We start from the raw sequence: 22,227 nt of genomic DNA on the forward strand, positions 1-22,227 counted from the left end.
CACCAGCCCTGAGCACCCTGTCTCATGCATCAAACCTGGACTGGCGATCTGTTTCACATTTGATAATATACATGTTTCAGTGCTATTCTCTCAAATCATTTCCTTCTTGCCACGTGCTCTAGAGCCAGATCTTCTTGTCTGTTTTTTACTGCGTGGCTTCCGGATTGTCTTTCCACTAGAACGGCCTTGAAGTTAAACATTGGTGTGATCTGAGCGGTGGTGACCAGTTTTGAGTATTGTTATTTGGGACACCTGCCCTTCCCCTCTCCCTTTCTAGAGAAACAAAACAATTAGAGTAATAGACTGACTTTCATATGATTAATTCGCAAGGAAGCTTTTCCATGAAATGAGTAGGAGAGAAGTCAGAGTGGAATTTCTTGCGGGTGTACCTGGGACTCTCCTGCACAGAGACAAAGTCACATTAATCTTGGTATATCTCTAGTTGTTCATTGCTCTTAACTCATGAATTATACTAACTAGAATGTTTTGTCTTCTTTAGAATGATTTATAGTAGCTAAGGTTTCCCAGGTGGCTCAGTAGTAAAGAGTCCTCTTGCCAAATCAGGAGATGCAGGAGACATGGGTTCAATCCCTGGGTCGGGAAGATCCCCTGGAGGAGGAGATGGCACCCCACTCCAATATTCTTGCCTGGGAAATTCTATGGGCAGAGGAGCCTGGTGGACTACAGTCCATGGGGTCACAAAGAGTCGAACACGACTGAGTATGCGTGCACACACACACACACACATATGCATAGCAGCTAAATGGATCAATCACTCTTTGGTCATCAGTGAAATCACGTGAAACTCTGAGTTGATTCGTTCATGAATGTTCATATAAGAAGATACCTTCTTCATCTAGGAAATGAAAAAAGAAGACTGCCTCTTTCCTAGAGACCTGCATTGAAAAAGGACTTTAGTTTTATCTACTTTTTTTTTTTTTTTAATCCCACAGCTAAAATGAAGCTTTTAGGTTAAACTGCTATAAAATAGCTGGTTAATAAGTCTCAATTTCCAATGAGCAGTGTTTTGGAGGTAGAGGCATGGCCCAGAGCCCTTGTGTAGCAGCCGTACGTGTTCACTGGATGCTCAGAAGTTGGAACGGGCTTTGGGGGTGTTTGCACGTCACTGCCTTCTTCACAATGTCTCACTTTGAACTTGTGAAGACGGACGAGTTAGGGAGCTTGGGCACTCCCTTCCTGGCTGGTCTGCTGCTCGGGTTCCTTGGAAGTCCCCAGTGGGAACTTGTGCGTTGGATCGCGGAGGCAGGTGACTAGTTAAGCCTTCAGGTGACTAGTTAAGCCTTCTGTAAACCGTACAAGCTCAGGGCGCCTTTTGCTTGTGTCTCTCTCCAGCTCGTTCCTTTTGTTAAGCCTGGAGTTACTCAAGATTCCTTCTAAGCCCCTGTCAAGTGGAGCGGCTTTGTAGTTTTATGTACACAGTGCATAGTGCTCTGTGAGCAGAAAGACAGGCTGCCAGAGGACTGACCTGGAAGAGGGGAAGACCGATAAAGCCCAGGCCCTAAGCAGCACCTGATAACAACCATCGAACCCAGTGCTGCGGTTTGACCATCTCTGGGGTGTGTCTCTGGGGTGCAGTGGCAGGACCTGAGGGTCTGGAGCCCCGGTCCCCACTGGGCAGCAGACGTGGGCATCCTCCTGCTCAGGCTGGTCTAGGCCCGAGGACGTCTGGAGCCCAGAAGCTCCTACTGAATGGACTCCTGCAGGATAGCAGACCCCATTAGTGCCCGAGGGAGGCCAGGCCACTTCATTTTAGTGACTTGGGAGATTTCGGGAGACATTTCTGGGAGTGCCAGCAGCCTCTAAGGATTTATGAAGGAGGCTGAGACACTCCCCGGATCCTGGCCCGGGACCTGCTTGAGACAGGAAAAGCGATTGCATGAGGAGCCAAGGGTGACCTCTCTTTACGTTCATCGTCATACAGAAGTGAATCAGATCACTCCTCACTGCGTCCCACGCTGGAGTGATAAGCCAGGGGCTGCTGGATCAGTCTGTTTGTGTTCCTAGGACCGCGAGCTGTCACCTGCCCAGGTTCTATCCCCGCAGACTTTCTGGGAATGTCTCGGTGGTGGGCCCCTTGCACTGCTGTGATTGCTGCAGGAACCTGGAGTGTCAGTTATTCTAACAGTGAGAGTCCAGATGAGGAAGAGAATGGTGTGTGTGGGAGTGGGGAGGGCAGGAAGGCGGAAGAGCTCATGCAAGGGAGCGTGAGATTAACTTAAATTTAGTTGAGATCATGCTTCTTTTTTTTTTTTTTTTTTGGTTGTCTACAGTGGGCTCACTTTATTTAAAAAAATTTTTTAATTAAAAATTTTTCAGTATAGTTGACTTACAATATTTGTGTTAGTTTTAGTTGTACAGCAGGATTATTCAGCTATATATATTTTTGTTTTTCAGGTTATTTTCCATTGTAGGTTATTACAAGATACTGAGTGTAGTTCCCTATGCTATCCAGTCAAACTGTGTAGTTCATCTGTTCTGTGTATATCAGTTTGTATCTGTTGGTCCCAGTCTCCTAACTGATCCCTCCCCGTCTCCCTTTTTCCTTTGGTAACCGTGAATTTGTTTTCTGTGTCTGTGATTCTGTTTCTGTTTTGTATTATTTTTTAGATTCCACATGTAATTGGTCCTGTATGAGATTTGTCTTTATCTGACTTACTTCACTTCACTTTTAGGTTCACCAGTGTCGTTGCAAATGGCAATATTTCTTTGTTTTTTATGGTTGAGTAATATTCCATTGTGTGTATAAATATGTATATCACACCTTTATAAGCCAGTTCTCTGTTGATTGTCACCTGGGTTGTTTGCATGTCTTGGCTATTGTTCATTGTGCTGTTACGAATATTGGGGTGCACCCCTAATTTTTGAATTAGAGTTTTCATTTTTCTCTGTATGTTTGTCTTGGAGTGGGACTGCCGGATCATATGGTAGCTCTCTTTTCAGTTTTTGAAGCACCTCTGTGCTCTTTTCCACAGTGGCTGCACCGGCATTCCCACCAGCAGTGTGGGAGAGCTCCCTTTGCTCCACAGCCTCTCCAGCATTTGTTTGTAGACTTTCTGATGATGGCCATTCTGACTGGTATGAGGTGCCGCGGCCTCGTTGCAGTTTTGATTGCATTTCTCTAATAATTAGCGTTGAGCATTTTTTCGTCTGCCTGTTGGCCGCCATCTGTATGTCATCTTTGGAGAGATGTCTGTCTAGGTCTTCTACCCGTTTTTTTTTATTAGCTCGTTTGTTTTTTTGATACTGAGTTGTATGAGCTGTTCGTATATTTTGGATGTGACCCTCTTGTCAGTCACATCATTTGTAAACGTGGTCTCCCATTCTGTAGGTTGTCTTTGTGGTTTGTTGATGGTTTTCTTCGCTATGCAAAAGCTTTTAGGTTGGTTTAGGTCTCATTTGTTTAGTTTTGCTTTTGTTCCTTTTTCCTTGGGAGATCAATCTAAGAAAATACGGCTGCAGTTTATGTCAGAGAATGTTTTGCCTGTTTTCTCTTCCAGGAGTTTTATGATGTCATGTCTTAAAATTCGTTAAACTATTTTGAGTTTAATTTTTTTATATGGTGTGAGGGGGAGACTGTGGAGTTTTAACCCATGTATATGGACACTTTGACTTTTGCTTTTTCTATTTTTTTTTTTTACTTATAATTTTATTTTTTTATTTCTGGTTGTGCTGGGTCTTCATTGTTTTGAGGGCTTTTCTCTAGTTGTGGCAAGCCAGGGCTACTCTCTGTTCCGTGCGGGGGCGTCTCTCATCGCAGTGGCGTCTGTTATTGTGCAGCATGGGCTCTGGAACACAGGCTCAGTAGTTGTGGCACATTGGTTAGTTCCTCTGCGGCATGTGGGGTCTTCCCCGACCAGGGATTGAACCTGTGTCTCCTGCATTGGCAGGCAGATTCTTGACCATTCAGCCACCAGGGAAGCCCCTGCTTTTTTTTGTTTATTGCAGATATGCTTTATATACATTTCTTGTATCCTCAGAGGTTCAGATTTAATAGGGTTCATAATTTTTATGTCTTCATCAAGGACATTCTTAAGAGAAACCGGCCCTTTTGTTTAAGAGCTCGAACTTGGAGAGAAGAATACAGTGACTCCTAGCGCTGCCTTGACTTGTTGCCAAGAGGCAACCGTGTTCTCTGTGGCCTGTGCACTCTCAGTGCAACCGGCTGACAAAGACAGATAAGACACAGTAATCCCATGAAAATAAGTGTACCCCAGACCCTGCCAGATGGTGGGGGTGGTGGGGGCGCTCCCCCAGGGCTGGTGAACCCCACCTGAGAAGCTGCGAGGGAACTCAGGGTCCCAGGCAGGTTAAATAGAATAAACTGGGACGTTCAAAAGCTAGCGCACACTGGTGGGAGTGGTCCCAGCTCCCCGCAGTCCTGGAGCCCGGGGACTGCTGCACCTGGGTCTGCGTGCGCTGTCGGGGTCCCTCCCTGTTTAGCTCTGTCCTTGTTTAGTGGCCCTTCACCCTTACTCGGCAGCATGTGTGAACAGTTAACGCACACAAGGCCAGAGAGATGGGCAAGGTGGTCACTGCTTTTCTCCTAAAGAGAAGACAAGATGCAAAAGCCATGGACACAGCATAAAGACTTGAACATTTTTGAGGCTGAACGCTGTGTGGGTACAGTTAGTCTGTTCCGTTAAGGCACTAGGGAGGACGAGAACCATAGCGAGGAGCCACGCTCTCTCAGTAAGGATTCTGCATCCAGCGGCTCCCTGGGTACCAGTGCGGGCCAGCCAGGCGATGGGCGGAGGGACCCGCCCTGCCTGCAGCAGGATGACGGAAGCAGAACCCTCCACGCGGGCCGGCCTCCGACCAGACACAGGGGCGAGCCCTGGCATGGTGTCAACCTGCCTTTTCTTTCTCTCCAGTGAAGAAGTCTGCAAGCGAGGGTTCACGGTGATTGTGGACATGCGCGGGTCCAAGTGGGACTCCATCAAGCCGCTGCTGAAGATCTTACAAGAGTCCTTCCCCTGCTGCATCCACGTCGCGCTGATAATCAAGCCAGACAACTTTTGGCAGAAACAGAGGACTAATTTTGGCAGTTCTAAATTTGAATTTGAGGTAACTTCCCTGTGTAGCCAGACCAACTCAACCAGTAGGTGTGGTTTATTAAAAGCTTTTCTGTCATTGCAGGCTGCTTATAGATGTTTCAAAACCATGTATCCAGCAAAAGCTGCATATCTTAGTTACACATGACGTGTAACGTTAGTCATTATGTTAAATAAGACAGGTTGGTTTGTCACCTTATCTCCATGGTGGGTTAGATTCCAGGCCTCTTGTCTCTGGGCCACCGGTAGGGTTGCTGGGGTGTAAGCTGTGTGTCTTAGAAGCCTGTTTCCTTTCACTTCATAGGATAAAATTGCTTTACTGCTGAGCGCAAGTGGCTATAGGTGGCTTCTGAGGCCGAACTGTTAACCTCAGCCGTGGAAATGAGGGAATAATAGGGAGAAATGCCCAACCTCAGAGTTCCTGAGATGTATGGGAGAGACTGACTTTTTATCAGGTCCTTAATTAATGCTGGAGCGAACCTTCTGCTCTGTATTTCATACGTCAGGTCTCATTTACAAAAAGGGAGCGATTCCTTTAAACCCCGGGCGGAGCCCTGGGTCCAGTCAGCACACAGGTTGCTGTCTTTCAGCGTGTAGAACAGCCCTCAACCTGCTGCCTGACTCTCCTTCCCCTGGAACCTCCTCGCCTTAGGCTCCCAGGCTTCTGACAAGGCTCTGATGCACTTGGTTTCATGAGAGTATTATGGGGAGAAGGTACTCTGGCCAGCTGGAAACTTGATTCGTGCCATATTGTGTAATAAAATTTAAATATTTCCTAATTATAAATGCTAATTTTTAGTTGACTAGATGGTTCATCTAGCTGCTTTGCCTAAACATTAGGTTGCAGCGAATATATTCATGTATTTTAAGGCTAACAACAATACTAGTATTAAACATATCACACAATATTAATTCTTAAGCTTGATGTTACATGTCACACCTTTCAGAGTCTTTTCATGCATACATGAATTGCATTTTAAACTTTGGTTCCTTGGTACTGATTTTCAACCTGAAATCTGCATGTAGTTTTTGAATTTGAAACCACACTCAAGAGGTTTAGTGAAAGGTGAAACTAGTAAGCCTTTATATTACACACAAGATGAAGTGAGTTTGGAGGACAGTTTGTCAGATATCAGTTCTTTCTTTGACTCAGAATGGAAAATGTGTTGTATTTGATGATACACGTTTTAAGCAGACATGGCCGTTTGTTGGTGTGAGGTCTGTAGGTGTTTGCTCGTCTCGCCGTGCTGTCTCCCTCTGGGCCTTTAAAGTTTCCTCCCTGGTTTTTCTGTTGACCTTCTCTCTACGTTATCACCTGCTTCTGTCCATGACGTGATTGCTCCATGGACGTTTTTAAACTCTGGGCAGATGAGACAGCAGTGAACCTGCAGCCACATTTCAGGCTGAAGTGCTGGGCCAGGAGCCGCCCCTCTTTCTAGCATTGCCTCTTTTTGCCGTTTCTTATGCCAAACAGCACAGAGACGCAGCTGTAGGTTTCTCCAAGACTAGAGGTAACGGGGGGTTACATAAGCCTTTCTCTGTTTTATCTTTTGGTTCTGGGCCACATTTTTTATTTCTCTTCTCCTTTGTCTTCACTAACTCCCCCTCCTTATGTTTTTCTTGAGGCATCATAAGTAATATTAACCCTGAGATGAAGGTTTATGGCCTAGGTTGTAGTTGACTGGAGCCTTGTGAGCGTTAGATTGTTATGTGGGTGATTGATGTGCAACCCAGTTGCTGCTCAGGGACTTCCCTGGCGGTGCCGTGGTTGAGACTTCGCCTTCCAACGCAGGGGGTGCGGGTTCGATCCCTGGTTGAGGAGCTAAGATCCCGCATTCCTTGAAACCAGAAAACCAAAACATGAAACAGGAGCAATATTGTAGCAAATTCAATGAAGACTTTTAAAGATGATCCACATCAAAAAAAAAAAAAAACCCTAAACAAAAATCTGTGCTGCTCAGAGTCACTGTGGATCTCTGCAAGTGAATGAAACATTTGTTCTCTCTCCAGCTTTGTAAGAAGGGCGTCTGCCAGCTTTCTTGCTAACCCTTGAGCATTTTCTAAATTTTTAAAAAGTCACTCATGTTCCAGTGTGCCTAATGTAGTGAGTTAATGTCCACATTCTTGGAAAGAGATCAACTTTCTTTAGCTGTTATGAAATTCATGATTCTGATATTTTAGGGTTTCCAACTAACAGCCATGTGCTATTCTGATGGGTTTGTCTCTCACCGAGTGGACTAATGCTGCTTTTCATTTACATTTGTTTTAATGGGGCCAGCACAAGGTATGTCATGTTCTCTATAAGTGGATTACTTGCTTCTAGTTTGAAAATCTGTGGTTAAGTGTGACAAATTGCATTATGATAAGACCATGTAAGACGGGTTCATCTTCTCACACGTGGTTTTCTTTCCCCTTAAGACAAATATGGTCTCTTTAGAAGGCCTTACCAAAGTAGTTGATCCTTCCCAGCTAACGCCCGAGTTTGACGGCTGCCTGGAGTACAACCACGAAGAATGGATTGAGATCCGACTTGCTTTTGAAGACTACATTAGCAACGCGACCCACATGCTCTCTCGGCTGGAGGAGCTCCAGGACATCCTCGCCAAGAAGGAGTTGCCCCAGGATTTGGAGGGGGCGCGGAACATGATCGAGGAGCATTCCCAGCTGAAGAAGAAGGTGATTAAGGCCCCCATCGAGGACCTGGACCTGGAGGGACAGAAGCTGCTGCAGAGGATTCAGAGCAGCGAGAGCTTTCCCAAAAAGAACTCGGGCTCGGGCAACGCAGACCTGCAGGGCCTCTTACCCAAGGTGTCCGCCATGCTGGACCGGCTGCACTCGACGCGGCAGCATCTGCATCAGATGTGGCACGTGCGCAAGCTGAAGCTGGACCAGTGCTTTCAGCTGCGGCTGTTCGAGCAGGATGCTGAGAAGGTAGCGGAAGGGGCGGGGGTGCTGCCGTGCTTCCTGGAGGGAGGCTGCTGGGTCGCTGGGTCTGAGCACCCGAGGCTGATTTGGTCAGGAGAAAGGGCGGGAAAAACGGGCTGGGGAGAGGCGAGCCACTCACATGGCCTCCGTCAGAGAGCAGCGGTGTCAGTTCGGAGATCTCCCCTCAGTCTGCTTCCCAGCGTTTTTCATCGCGCATGAGGGGCTCTTCTAGAAACTTAAAGTGGTTAATTACTGATGGTTTGGTTTAGAATGCCTGTAAGATAGACGCGAATATTTTCAATTAAAAGAGTGAAAACTTTATAGAATATATTATTGAAAGCAGTAATTATGCATGTATTTTTGTAATACTTGCTCTTCCACCCAGAAAAGCCAGTGAGAAAACACCCTTCAGATCCGTTATTGAATTTGTTTTCACAATAAAAGGCAAATAATGAATTAAGAATAATGACTTCTGGGAAATAACAGGCAATAATTACTTATGGTTTCCTGTCAAACCAGCAGGTCAGAGTGAGCTCTTGAATGTCCTAGCAACGTGAAAACAGGACACTTACTTAGAGGAAAGGGTTGCAAGCCGTGAATGTGGGTGAATTGATGTGTGTTAATCTGAGCTCACTGAATCCTTTTCAAGGACAGGAAAATATTTTATAAAGTTAAGAAAGCCTATTGAAGTCTTTGATGTAAAGGGATCTTTTGAAAGGTGACAGTCCAGCACTATTATCTCATACTATTATTTGGTAAGCTTCTAAGCTCTATTTGTTTAAGGTGACCCTTGAATAGCATGGGGGTTGGGGTGTTGACACTAATGCAGTTGAAAATCCACAAACCGTGCTCTCTGCCTCTAAAACAAAGGAGTTGCTAAATGACTCACCCAGGGATGAGAGGCTGAAACAGTTTGGTAGAATCAAGGCTCCAGCCCCAGTTCTTTTGATTCCATATATTATGATCTCTAGTTGAACACAACTTTTTGCCACACTTAAAGATGTGTAAAATGAAAATACAGGTTCTTCATTTATTGAAAAATATAGACACTCCATTTACTTCATTTATCTGCATGTAATTAGACCCGTGCAGTTCAAACCCGGGTTATTCAAGGTTTAGCTGTAGTGCCTTGTCAGAGATGCTAGAAAACCTTCCTTTCAGTTACTCAACAAGCAGGTGACTGCCCCTAGGTTCCGGTTCACATCACAGAAGCAGTGTTAATTGACAATCATTTCTTTTCCCTTAAATATTTTCCTGGGAACAATATAATTAACATCATTTTCCAGGTAGCATCTCTGTTGAATCTTAAGAGGGGTGTCGTTGTTAAAGTTTTCCCCATTTCTTTTTATTTTTACAGTAAATTTTATAGTTTGCACAGGGATTTTTTTTTTTTTAATTCTTGCATTAAAGAGCATAATCTCTTAGTCATTGAAATTGCCGTCAGTAATCTGTGGGCAGAGCAACACCCATCCAGAGACCCGTAAGTTTGTAATTTCACCTAACGGGTCTTTAATTGAAGAGCACTGTGGCTAATTATGTGGTTCGGTATAGCAGAGAGTCAGAAGATTGGAGTTTTAATCAGCCCGGGGGATCTGAATGACCTCTCCTTACATATTTACTTCTTAATTCCTCATCTGTCTAAGGAGCACCCTAGGTAAGATTGTCTTGGCAGCTCCTGCAAGTTCAGAACTGTGACTTGGTAGCTGTCTAGCGTCTTCTGGGCCCCAGCGCCGCAGGGGTTGTCGGCAGAAGGACACCACCCTTCCTTGGTTTAGTCTGGTTCCTGGGCCTTTGTCAGGCCTCTCTTTCTCGGAAGTGATCTCAGGCTGTCTTTTTTCATCCCGGTAGATGTTTGACTGGATCACACACAACAAGGGCCTGTTTCTGAACAGCTACACTGAGATTGGGACCAGCCACCCTCACGCCATGGAGCTCCAGACCCAGCACAACCACTTTGCCATGAACTGCATGGTAAGACACCGGGGCGCAGGGGTGTCCTGCCTCCAAGTGAACTTTAGCAGACGGGGGAGGGTATTTACACGGCTCCTTCCCAGCACGCTGCCCAGAGCTCATGCAGGGCCTTCTGACAGTCCGATGTAGCAGCCGACCTCCAGTGTGGGAGAGTCTCTGTGGTAGCAGTGTGTAGGTAGCTTGTTTTTAAGTTTGTAAGCAAACAGAAGTGAAAACAAGCAAGCCAACCAACCAGTGAAACTTGAACCAGTTCACTTGGCCAGGCCCACAGGCATGGTTTTGATGCTGGCTTCTGAACTGTCCCTCTCAGGAGCCCGCGGGGCTCTTTTCAGAGGCTGAGTCGCATGAACCAGCCAGCCCTTCATGATGAAGACGTAAGCCAGCCTGCTGCCCTTCTCAGGGGCATCTTCCAGTTCTCCTAAAACGTGAGCCTTCCTCCCAAGTTGAGTGGAGGGCCGGGGGTCTGACATCAGTCTTTCCCACAGTCCTGTGGCTCTCTGGATGCCCTTGGCCTGTTGTGGATACGATTGGGGTTGCTGCAAGACTGCAGTGCAAAATCCCCCAAAAGAACTCAACAGTGAATTTTAAGTAACAGTCTTAGTATAGTTTTGGAATTAATGTAACAAAAATAAAGCTATACGTTGTTCTGTAGGACATAGGGTTCCTTCTGTAGAGAGTTACTCTAGAAATTTTCACTTTAGAGACAGTTTTGGTGTGGACTTTGAGCCAGACCTGTGGAAGTTAGCTAGCCCTCTTTGCCTGGTAATGTGTTGTCTAAAGAGCATTGAAACGATACAAAGAGGGGATCGTTATTTAAATTAGTTCAGTAAGAGGCCACTTCATTAGAGTTGAGTCCACAAAGTGCTTCACTTCGGGTAGTTTCAAAAAAAAGTTCAGCAATTAAAATTTTTGTAATAAGCACCATCCCAAAAGTCTGTTACTCTTCTTGAGTTTGAGGTAAGATAATTTTGGGGTTAAAGATTTAGCCTGGGTGTAGATGAGGAGAATGAAAATGTGGGCCTTTATGGGAAGCATCTTAGAAGACCTTTTTTTTTTTTTCTCCTAACAATTTCCTGTCAATTTTTCAAAATATTTAGAAGCTTCCAACTAATGGTGAGAGACACATTCAGCCCACCACTATCACATACTTTAAAAACTAGAAGTACTGAAATATATTTTATAAAAACTAGAAAGGAGCAGAAAGGGTCCTCTCCCTCCCTCAGTGTTGCTGATGATTAGGAATCAGCAGACAATGAAGAAGCTGGGCATGTGGGTTATGAATGTAGCGGTTTTTAATTCTGACTTCTGTTTACTGTGTGACCTTGGGCAGCCTGATTAATCTCTTTGAGCCTCAGTTTCCTAATCTCTAAAGTGGGGATAATTTCTGCCTAACATGGTGTTGCATTATTTTACTTACGACGTTTGTGTAAGATACCAAGCAGAATTTATCAGGTAAGTACTTCGTAAATGGTAGTTGCTACCACTGGTGTTATCACCTCATTAAAAACACTGTCAGTAATTTTAGTATATTATGGTAAGTAAGAAACTCTTAAAAGTATGGGTAATACCTCTTCTTTAGGTTTAAATATGTTTTCTATTTTTCTATGATGCACTTCCGTCACTCCTCTAAGTAAAACTTTTAATTTAAAAACACTATAGTCACTTGTGCACTGCAGGGTGACAACTGTTGGGGGCGCTTTGCAGGCCTCCCAGCTCCTAGTTCTCAACACCTCCGGAAGTCCCTCATATGTCTAGACATTTACTTATGCAGGAGACGGGCCTGTTAACCTTCAGCCCTTTCTTGTGCTGTCTAGTGTGTTTTAAACATTTTTGATAAAATAGAAGTACTAGATGTCAGGAAGCAAAGTCGACTTTCAGTTCAGTTCAGTTCAGTCGCTCAGTTGTGTCCGACTGTTTGCGACACCATGAATCGCAGCACACCAGACCTCCCTGTCCATCACCATCTCCCGGAGTTCACTCAAACTCATGTCCATCAAGTCGGTGATGCCATCCAGCCATCTCATCCTGGGTCGTCCCCTTCTCCTCCTGCCCCCAATCCCTCCCAGCATCAGAGTCTTTTCCAATGAGTTAACTCTTCGCGTGAGGTGGCCAAAGTACTGGAGTTTCAGCTTTAGCATCATTCCTTCCAAAGAAGTCCCAGGGCTGATCTCCTTTAGAATGGACTGGTTGGATCTCCTTGCAGTCCAAGGGACTCTCAAGAGTCTTCTCCAACACCACAGTTCAGAAGCATCAGTTCTTCGGTGCTCAGCTTTCTTCACAGTCCAACTCTCGCATCCATACAGAAAGCATTTTAAGGGACAGCAATGAGGTGGTGCCCATTCTCCCATCACAGGCTCTGACGGTAGGAATCTGGGTGGAGTCACAGCTAACGTGGGGAATTGTACACTGCCGTGTCTGTGTACCCTCGTCTGGGCTGTGTGCACGCTTGTCTGGGCTGTGTGCCACGTGGCTCCTTCATCCTGCCTCAGTGATAGAGGCACGACCCAGGCATGATTCAGAGAGCGGTCCCCTGCATGCGGAGCGCAGGCAGTTTGAAGGGATGGAAGCCATGCAGGCGCTGAAACAGATGGAGGTGGGTGCAGCCCCCTCTGTGGGCTCCCTGATGGAGCCATCTGGGTGGACAGCTTGTCCCCAGATCCTGACAAGGGCACCTGCTGATGCTCTTTCGAACAGACCTTTGGGGTAGATTTTCCTCTTTAAGGATCCAGAGGAAGCAAAAGTTGGTGAGTCTGGTCAGTGTGTCCAGTGGGAGAGAACGGGTATGAGAAGGAGAGGCATTGCTCCTTAGAGGACAGTCGTTGGGGCAGTAATGCCACATGAGGCCGTGAGGCCGGTTCCCCTCGGATGGTGGCCTCGACTGCCCATCAGAGCCTCACAGATGCCCCTCTTGCCTGCCAGGCGAGCCCCACACCCGGATGTGGTAGCTGGTTCCAGCCCGCAGCCCAGAAAAGTGCCTCAGCGCCTGGAGTCTGTGGCTCTGTAAACCCAGATGAAGGCAACTCCATTTAGTTGAGGCTGCGATCAGGAGTGGATGAAAGGAATGAGTTAGTGAAGGTACAGAGAATGCCAGGCGTGTTCTGTGGGGCGCTTCCTTGGGTCGCTGCGCACGGGGCGACAGTGACGAGGCTGGTGCAGGGGTCAGAGGGCGAGGCAGCAGGAGATGGCCCGAGGACCACGTGGGCAGGAGGGGTGGGAGGAAGGGTATGCGGGAGTTCAGGCAGGTTGGGTAACCCAGTTTGATTTAGGGTGAGGATGACGGGATCCAAAGGTGAGGCTGCGATTTGGGGAGACCCAGTACACTTTGCAGTGTTGGGATGCGTCACAAAAGTCTTAATAATAAAAAATATATATGAAGAGCAGCAACAACTGAGGCTTCACTGAAAGTGCGCATTCCGCACCTTGCCTTTGCTTTAAGGATCATGTGATTCTTAAAGAAGATGGAAGGCAGAAATGGAAATACCATATGAGAATTTCTTTTGCAAGAAAAAAGCCCTTTTTTAAAAAAAAAAGAAAAAAAGCTTTGTACCCTTATTTTTGCCACAAGCTACTGGACTTGAAGAGAGAGATTTCAACACAGCAGAAAAGCTCATTTGAAGTTGGAACACAGCATTGCTCTGTCGGCGCCCCGATTCACGTTCCCCGGGGAACGCGGATGCGTTTGCAGGTTTCCTCTTGGCACCAGCAAGCTGACTTGAGCTTGTATGGAAGGGAGGGCTTATTTCCACACAGAGTAGCCTCTGGTTACCACGTTCAGAGTCTGTCATTTCTGGGTCCCCGTGACAGACTGCGGCGGTGGCTCCCGTGGTTCTGGGTGACAGCTTGCCGTCTGGACCCTTCTCAGGACGGGAGGCCAGGGCGCGGGTCAGAGGGCGCGGTGTGCATCGCTTCTGTGCCCCTCCCAGCTGGTTCACCCGTAATTCTGCAGTTTTAAAAGCAGAAACTGAAATCAAGGCTTAGGGTTTATGGAAATCCAGATAGCAGCACACGTCCTTCTATCCACCTGCTGATCCTGCTATTAAAACGTGACTTTTAAGTTCATAGGTGGCTTCAGATAGTACGTTCTGCATCTGTCAGAGAGGTACCCCATGCGCCCCACCCTGACCAGCCCCCCCCCTTCTCTCCCCTCCGCAGAACGTGTACGTGAACATCAACCGCATCATGTCGGTGGCCAACCGCCTGGTGGAGTCGGGCCACTACGCCTCCCAGCAGATCAAGCAGATCGCCAACCAGCTGGAGCAGGAGTGGAAGGCCTTCGCGGCCGCCCTGGACGAGCGCAGCACCTTGCTGGACATGTCGTCCGTCTTCCACCAGAAGGCTGAGAAGGTCAGTGCCTGGGAGCCCGGCCCGCGCATCCCCACAGCAGAGCCTCAGAGACCACCAGGGCGCTGAAGCCACCCCACAGCACCAGCACACCCGCAACTCAGCCCTGCTGCAGAGCTGGGGTGCTTCTGCCCCTCCTTGTTTGCAAACACCTCCTTGTTTGTAAAGTGGAGGTAAAAGTATGGACATGAGGGGCCGTCTTACGGTGTAAATGAGGTTCACATTAGGGGCCTTGCATACGGCCTGTTGCCCACTCGGGACTCGTGAGTGACAACGGTTGTTCTTTATTCCCTTCTTTCTGTCCCGCTTCCTGTCCTTTTCCTCCTCCCTTGAGAATTCCAGTTAGGAGACTTAGGCAGCAAGTAACAGACCGCCGACTCTCAGGTTTAGGCACCAGGGGTCTGCTTTTCTCACAACCCAGGGTGTTATGGCCTGCGGTATCAGGGTGGGCGGGCTCCTGACTGGGCCTGGCCATCGTTCGAGAAGACGGGTCTTGCCACAACTCCGGGTGCTGGCCCCTCTGCCGTTGTGCCCCATGCGTGCCGGCTGCGGTGTTGTCTCTGGTTGCTGTCTCGGGGCAGCAGTGTTCGCGGGAGTTCTTTCTGGCCCAGCTCACTTGCCCCAGTCCCCTGATCCTGGAGAGGGGTGCTGGCCCTCAGCCGGGCTGCAGGCCTGGGTTCTCAGCCTCCTGGCAGGGCCACGCTGTACCAGCCTGGGCCATGGTGGAGAAGTGGCTTTGGGGTACAGTTTTCTGTGTCCGCCACAATTGTCAAGTTATTTGTATGGATTCAGACCTCACGCGGGCTTCACCTGCTGACGTGCTGGTCACAGTACCTTGTCTCAGAGTTAACGTGTGAAGTGTGCTCCCAACACTCCCCACACACCCGCCAACGGGCACACCTGCCTCAGCAAACACACTTGGAGGGCAGCGAAAGAGAGGGAGTTGCTGTGACTCAGATGCTCGTGGTGGAAGCCTGGGTGGTGAGCCTGCTTCCCTAGACATGGAGGAGGAAACTCAGGAACCTCTAGCCACTAGCAAGATGTGGGGAAGGGACAGGTGGTTGCCTTAATTTGAAGGAAGAATACCGATAGAGCTTCCTGAGGGATAGTTATTTTGGGGGGAAAAACCTACATTCACAGGGATTTGCACTGATGCTGCTAAAAAGGAGATAGTGTCCTTTCATCTAGAAACAGCCTTGTTGGGTGGGTACAAGCCCCAGCTTGCCCGGCATCTCGGAGGAGCGGCTGGAATGTCGCACAAGGTGCTAATTAGGAGTGATCTCAACTCTGGGAACCTTGAAAGTGTGAAGCAGGAGGGGAAACGAACAGGAGAGCAAGGTGACAGAATCGTAGCCTCGTGTGGAAGCTGTGAGTCGGGACCAGCGGGTTTCAGTGTTGGGTTTTCCTGCTAAGTTTATGCAAGAGGTAGTTTTGTGATAAAAGAGACACAAAGCCCCCCACAGAAGCAGTTTGAGTTAAAGTAACAGGAGCCCCTTCGGCTTAACACAGCATCATCTCCGCTTCTGCGTAGCCACCTCTGGTGCCGTCATGGTCAAGGTCGTGGCGTGTCGTTCATTGGACATTCCTGTGCTCAGGAGAAGAGCTGTGTCGCCCCCACCCACATGCCGTCTGGGATGGTAGCACGGTGTGGGGTGCAGTCACCCCCTGGGCTGTGTGGAGGTGTGTGCATTGCTTGTGGGCCCCTAAAAAGGCCCACCAGGACGATGTGAAGAAATCTGAAACCTGGCAAGCTGGCTGGGGGACTCTTGGATGTCTGAAGCACAAGGGAAAAATCTCTCTACCCACGGCAGGATCCGGAATTGCGGGGTAACCCAGAAGATTAATTGCTGCTCTGCCCTGCCTGAAAGCAATGTAGAAATGTGGGTGCCATGAGGTATTCCCCTCCCCAGTGTTTTATTATAAAAAAATTGTTGACATGCAGTAAAGTTGAAAGACCCTGGGGTGTTTTTATTTGGATAAAATAGCGGCTCTAATTTATGTGCTTGAAGGAAACACAGCTAGAAGAATACATCGTTGAACAGAATTTCATGGGGTCTTGCGTGAGCTCTGACGGTACTTGCGGGCTACATCACTTCAGTGGCCAGAGAAGACGCCCCATAGGACCTTGGGGACAAAGTGGGCCCTTGAGAAAGGCTGGCATCTCTGATGGGCCCTGACTGAGGCAGTGCAGCTGCACCCAGCAACCAAAATGCGCAAACGGGACCCTAGGCTTTTAGGGTCCCGAACATTTAGGCTTCCGAAATGTTTCCTTCCCTCAAGCGCAAGTGCAATGGGTGTAAGGTCTGTCTTCCCCTTCACTGAGATTCAGGAGCACAGAAGGTGACATCACCGAGTGGTTTCCCTCTTCCCAGGAGAGAGTCTCCGAATAGGTCGCCTCTGTTCCCTCTTTTTAAATTCTCTGCCTACTAGCTACGCTTAAGCTGTTATAGACTCACCAGGGATGGACCAGAACTCGGACATCATAGATGGCTTTCTGTAGCCACCCCTTTGACCCTCCTGTGGAGCTCTCACTAAGGCTTTAAATCCGACTGGGGTGACGTAGGGCTCAACTCTGTGGGCCTGCCGTTGACGGTGTGGCTGAAGGAAGCCGCCTTCGGGGAGGGACGGCGGCTCATCCTTGTGGGGGAGTGCGTGTGCATTGCGCCCCACCTGCTCGTGTCTCCGTGGGTCTTCTCGTGTTGGTATTCGCGTGTGGCTTTATGCACATAAATCTTGAGGTTACAGCTAGATGAGAATGATGTGAGACTGTGCCTTCCAGCGCTGTCTTGGCCTATCCTCTCCCGCCCTCCTCTCCTGTGAGGTGTCAACGGGGTCAGAGTATCCGTTTACAGAACTGGAGACACGGCCAAATGGCTAGTGGTTTGACTGGGAGACAGTGTTTAGGGCTCTACTTTTTTGGGTCATGTGTTTTATCCCTTTATATTAAGGAGCTTCATAGCAAAGCTATTAGAATTACTTTGTTATAAATCAAAGAATTAAAGCAACTTGATTTTACGACACCTTAAAATCTCCAGTTTTCCCTGTTTTTTTGTTTTTTGTTTTTTAAATGACTAGAGTACTGTCCAGTGTGGTAACCAGTGATCGCCTTTGGCTGTTATTACCCTTCGTCTGTCCTGTGATTTTGCTGGGCAGAGAAGGGAGTGTGTTTATTCATAGTCAGGGAGTAGAAATGATGAAAGAAACAGTGGAGTAATGTTTCCTAGAAATGAAAGCAGAAAAGGAGGAAATTGGAAACAGGAAAGGAAACTCTGAACTTGGAATTCATACATGTCTTCTATGTATATATATAATTCACTGAGCCTTAATTCTTCCAAAGAGGAGAAAACCCCTCTCCATAAGGGTTTTAAGCGTTTACATTCTAGGAAGTTCCTGTCTCTTTGTCTCCTAAATCGGGCTAACCACCTATGTTCAGCTGATGCTGTATCAGGTGCTCCTGGTGGGCGTGAAATTGACTAGGCTGGACAATCTCAGCAAACTGGAAGTTTTCACTCTCAGCAGATGGAGGGCAGTGGCATAAATGCTTCTGAAAATAAGGCTACTAGTTAATTATTCAGGCTCTCCTTTAAAGCTTACATATTAATCACTCTTCCCTTGTCTGCCTGCCTCACGTTTGCAAACCGACTGACCCAGCCTCCTGCCATCCTCTCTGAGCAGTGCTAAAGCGACCGCTCTGCTGAGCATCAGAATCCGCAGCTCTGAGGCCGGCTCCTGCTTTGAATTCAGAGATGCCTGGAATTCCCTTGCACTCTCCTGCCTCTCCTCCACGTCTGGCCAAATGCCGTGTGTTCACTCATGTGGTTTTCCTGTTTAGTTGCTCAGTCTTGTCCAACTCTCTGTGACCCCATGGACTGCAGCATGCCAGGCTTCTCTGTCCTTGACTGTCTCCCAGAGTTTGCTCAGATTCATGTCTACTGAGTCAGTGATGCCATCCAGCCATCTATTCCTCTGTTGTCCCCTTCTCCTCCTGCCCTCAGTCTTTTCCCAGCATTGGGGTCTTTTCCAGTGAGTTGGCTCTTTCCATCAGGTGGCCAGAGTATTGGAGCTTCAGCATCAGTCCTTCCAGTGAATATTCAGAGTTGATTTCCTTTAGGGTTGACTGGTTTGATCTCCTTGTAGGGCAAGGGAGTCTCAGGAGTCTTCTCCAGCATCACAGTTGAGAGCATCAATTCTTTGACACTCAGGCTTTATGGTCCAGCCCTCACGTCTGTACATGACTACTGGAAAAACCATAGTTTTGACTATATGGGCCTTTGTGGGCAAAGTGATGACCTTTGTCAGCAAAATTGTTTGGTTTACATTTGAGCGTTTATAGCATCAGAACCTCAGCTGGTGCTCTGATCCCACTAGAGTACAGCAGCCTTTGTCTGTGGTCTTCCGTTGGAAAGTGTTGGGCTGTGTGCTGGACGTCCCCTGCTCCAAGCCCAAACTGTCTGTCAGGATAGTAAGAGGTGTGTGCCTGTGCAAGGCTGGTAGTCAGGTTTCTAAACCAACATCAGAGTCCCTCTCCTCCCATATTCACAAGGCACATTATTGTATTAATAGGCTCTAGGAGGTTCTGTTGTGTGTGTACCTGTTGAACTTTGACACAAAAGTTGATCCTAGAGTCTTTTTTTCTTGGTGGTGCACCTGTTAACATCCTCCTCCTTCTTGGCTCTCCAATGGGGATTGCTGCTCTGGTTCAGATCTCCTTAGGGTATTGAGCTTTTCAGAAGACGTTTGGGGCCTGGAGCTGGCCCTTTAAGGGTTGCCATCTTCTAAATCAAAAACAAAAACTGTGCTTGCACAAAAGTCCCATGAAACCATGGGACCATGTAAACCATGGTTCACCAAGAAACCATGGTCAGGCTTCTTTCTGTCATTGGTATGTTTTAACCCAGTGAACTTAGATGTGCAGAGTCCTTTTTCTATGAGGTGTCTGTGTTATAAGCTGATCTGCCCTATGTTTTTGCAGGTAAATATAATCAGTACCTCTCAAGATACTTTAAGAAATTATGAGTAAGTTAAGTAACTGCAGGCATCCATAAAACTGCTTGAAGGTTTCTCTTTACTGATAGCCTCAAAAATTGGGGTTAACTATGTTTTAGCAGTGTTTTTGACTGTTTTTAGAACACCATCCAAGAAATGCTTAGAAATATGCCTAAGTAGTCATATGTGTGTGCATGGGAATGGGGAGAGGCATAATATAACCTCATTATTCCTACCGTTGCCCTGGCAATGTCAGGAGGAACCATCGGGGAGAGTGATGAACACCTTCCCTGAGGCCTGCCTGGGTGTAGTCACGTTTAAAGCCATGTCCACGTGCCTTCAGATGACACTTAATGCCTTGTGAATTGGTTTCCAGCCCTGGGATTTTCATGCAGATATTTTTCTGAACCAATACATTAATAATAAAGGGATTTTTAGAAACAGTGGTTACTTAGGTGGCTTGTCTAAGTTTCTAAAAATGTCCTACGTACCCAGGAGGTTATTCTCATATATATTTTAAGAGAATCATAGCACATTTCTCAGCTGGCAGGTCAGTTACCGTGTTTTAAATAGTCAGCTCTGCATTCCCTGATGAGTGGAAAGACAGCGAGGAACTAGAGAAAAGAGGAGAAACCCAGGGAAATGCATTAATGTCTATTTATTTAAATTAGTGTTAATTGAATTTGCATCCTTAATTGAACCTTCTGCTGCTTGTCTTTGACACTTACTGTGATGGATGCTGTTGGTATCTCCCTAGGAAGTTAGGCTGTGATTTCTCAGCTATTGATGAGCCCTGGGGTGGGGCTGGCAGTGGAGAACGCTGAGGACAGGTCAGCAGCCATGGCCCAGGACTGCAGCCTGCAGGCCCTCCCCGTTTATGTGCACAGTGGGGACACCCCAAAGATTCCGCTGCCTCCCTTAGCCTTGCTTCCCTCCAGTGGGCACAGCTCTGGAGTTTGGGCCTCCTTCCCAGGGTCTCCTTTAATTCCGTGTATATTTACTCTTGAAAAGGTAGGCAGATGGACGCTCTGGTCTTCATACTGTTAGGTAGATGACTTCACGAATCTTCTGCTGCCTTTGTAATGAAAGAGGAGAGCAGGAGGGCTGGACCGCAGCTCTGGGAGTAGCCCAGCTTGCTGTGCGGCTGAGGCTTGTGGGGTGCAGGTGGACCAGGTGGCCATGCCCCCCATGGCCAACAGTGCAGAGCAGATGGAAACGTGGATTCAACCGTGAAATGGGAGAGTTAACCAGGAGGCCTGAAAAACAGCCAACTCAAGGCAAAGGCGCTCCCAGGAGTGACCACAGAGCCACCCAAGGCTGTCATTTCAAATGCAGGTTCTTGGGCCCACCTCCAAATCTGCCTGAAGCTGGAGGGGGGGATGAGGCGCTGGTTTGCAGAGTCCAGGAATCTGGTTTGAGAACCTAGGTCAGTGCCATTTGATTCAGGGAGTCAGCCACACTCTCTTCCTAAACACTCTCTTGGCCACCCTTATTTCAAAGCCATGTTGAAAGAGGGTTACTTCTCAGTATTGTTTGCTGTTGGTAGACATAATCTTTTTATTTTTGTTTAAAACACCCCAGTATATGAGCAACGTGGACTCGTGGTGCAAGGCCTGTGGCGAAGTGGACCTGCCCTCGGAGCTTCAGGACCTGGAGGACGCTATCCACCACCACCAGGGCGTGTATGAGCACGTCACTCTTGCTTACTCTGAGGTGAGCGCGCAGTTCTTCTACTGTGGTGGGAAAACAACACGGTTTTTGTGTCATAACACCTGAAGCTGGAAAGATCAAAGCTTTGGCTAGCCTAGAATAAACACACAAGTTCCAAGCTGAACTGCAGTTTCCTTGTGACTTCTCAGCTCCATGGAGGGTGAGGCTGGTAAGTAAGAGAGGATGGAGGCAGACAGCAGACTCTTCACAGCCCTGAGATGTTTGTGGATTTTCTCCAGAGTGCTCAGATTTTCATCTGTGCTAACAAATGAAAGCTCACCCTTTTTGATTGCACGTATTTAGGAAAGATGGATGCTACATGCAGTGCAGTCTCGTCAGACTCCGTTTGTTCTTCCTGAATGCACCTTTCTAGAACAGAGGGGAACCTGGCACAGCGTCTCGTTCTGGACGTTGCAGCACACGCGGTGGTTATCACGTGTGTCTGGCTACTTGCTGTTTCAGGAATCTCAGTGGAGCGTTTTCTTTATTATTATAAGCTCATTATTTAACGTATCCCTGCTTTATCTTCTGCCACCTTCTGTGCCAGGCTTTGCTGTCAGGCCATGATGTAACCACCTATTTCATGCCTGCAGCTCTGGGACTGGGACTGTTCCCGCCCCCTCTTACAAATGAGGAGGGAACAGCACAGAGGCAAAGTGACCTCCGCCCAATCCTCAGCTGTAGGAGGTGGAGCGGGGACTGACCCCAGGGAGGCTGCCCTGTGTTCTCAGCCACAGCTGTGCTCCCTCCGTGTCTCATCACACGTTAGATGCAGTGATGACACCAAATACACACCAGGTCCGGGTGTGTCAGTCTTGTCCACGTTGTGGTCATCTGACCCTTCCGACCCAGTCTCATTTGGTTTATGACGCTGGTTAAGTTCCCGGAGGTGAGTGGGGAGTGGGTAGGAGGTCAGTATGTGCTTGCTTTCTGCACCTCTACTGAGCCTCTATCATACTATACGCTGATCGGAAAGATTCCCGTGAGACTCCAGGGAGAAAATGCCTCAACCAACCTGCGGAGAGCTGAGCCCAAAGACGTTTAAGAAACAGCCTTCTGTACCCACGGGTGTGCGATGTGGATGTGCAGGGCCAGCTGTTCTAGGCTGTTTTATACAAGACACTTGAGCATCCACTGACTTTGGTGTCTGTGGGTGGGGAGAGTCCTGGAACCATTCTCCCTCATTACCAAGGGATGACTGTGTTTAAATCCAGATCTTCCT

General features: G+C 47.8%; 1 protein-coding gene across 1 annotated transcript in view; it reads left to right on the forward strand.

Annotated features, from left to right (window-relative positions):
• LOC120879247 (triple functional domain protein-like) overlaps positions 1–22,227 on the forward strand; it is a 192,628-nt gene that overhangs the window by 139,875 nt on the left and 30,526 nt on the right. Inside the window, exons 6-10 of the mRNA XM_040262205.1 lie at positions 4,893–5,085; positions 7,491–8,003; positions 9,846–9,968; positions 14,121–14,312; positions 20,877–21,008. Of these exons, the coding sequence (XP_040118139.1) occupies positions 4,893–5,085; positions 7,491–8,003; positions 9,846–9,968; positions 14,121–14,312; positions 20,877–21,008 (1,153 nt within the window). The remainder of the gene's footprint in view (positions 1–4,892; positions 5,086–7,490; positions 8,004–9,845; positions 9,969–14,120; positions 14,313–20,876; positions 21,009–22,227) is intronic.

Source organism: Oryx dammah, unplaced genomic scaffold (assembly GCF_014754425.2).
Source record: "Oryx dammah isolate SB20612 unplaced genomic scaffold, SCBI_Odam_1.1 HiC_scaffold_20, whole genome shotgun sequence".
In the NCBI taxonomy this organism is placed as follows: Eukaryota; Metazoa; Chordata; class Mammalia; order Artiodactyla; family Bovidae; genus Oryx; species Oryx dammah.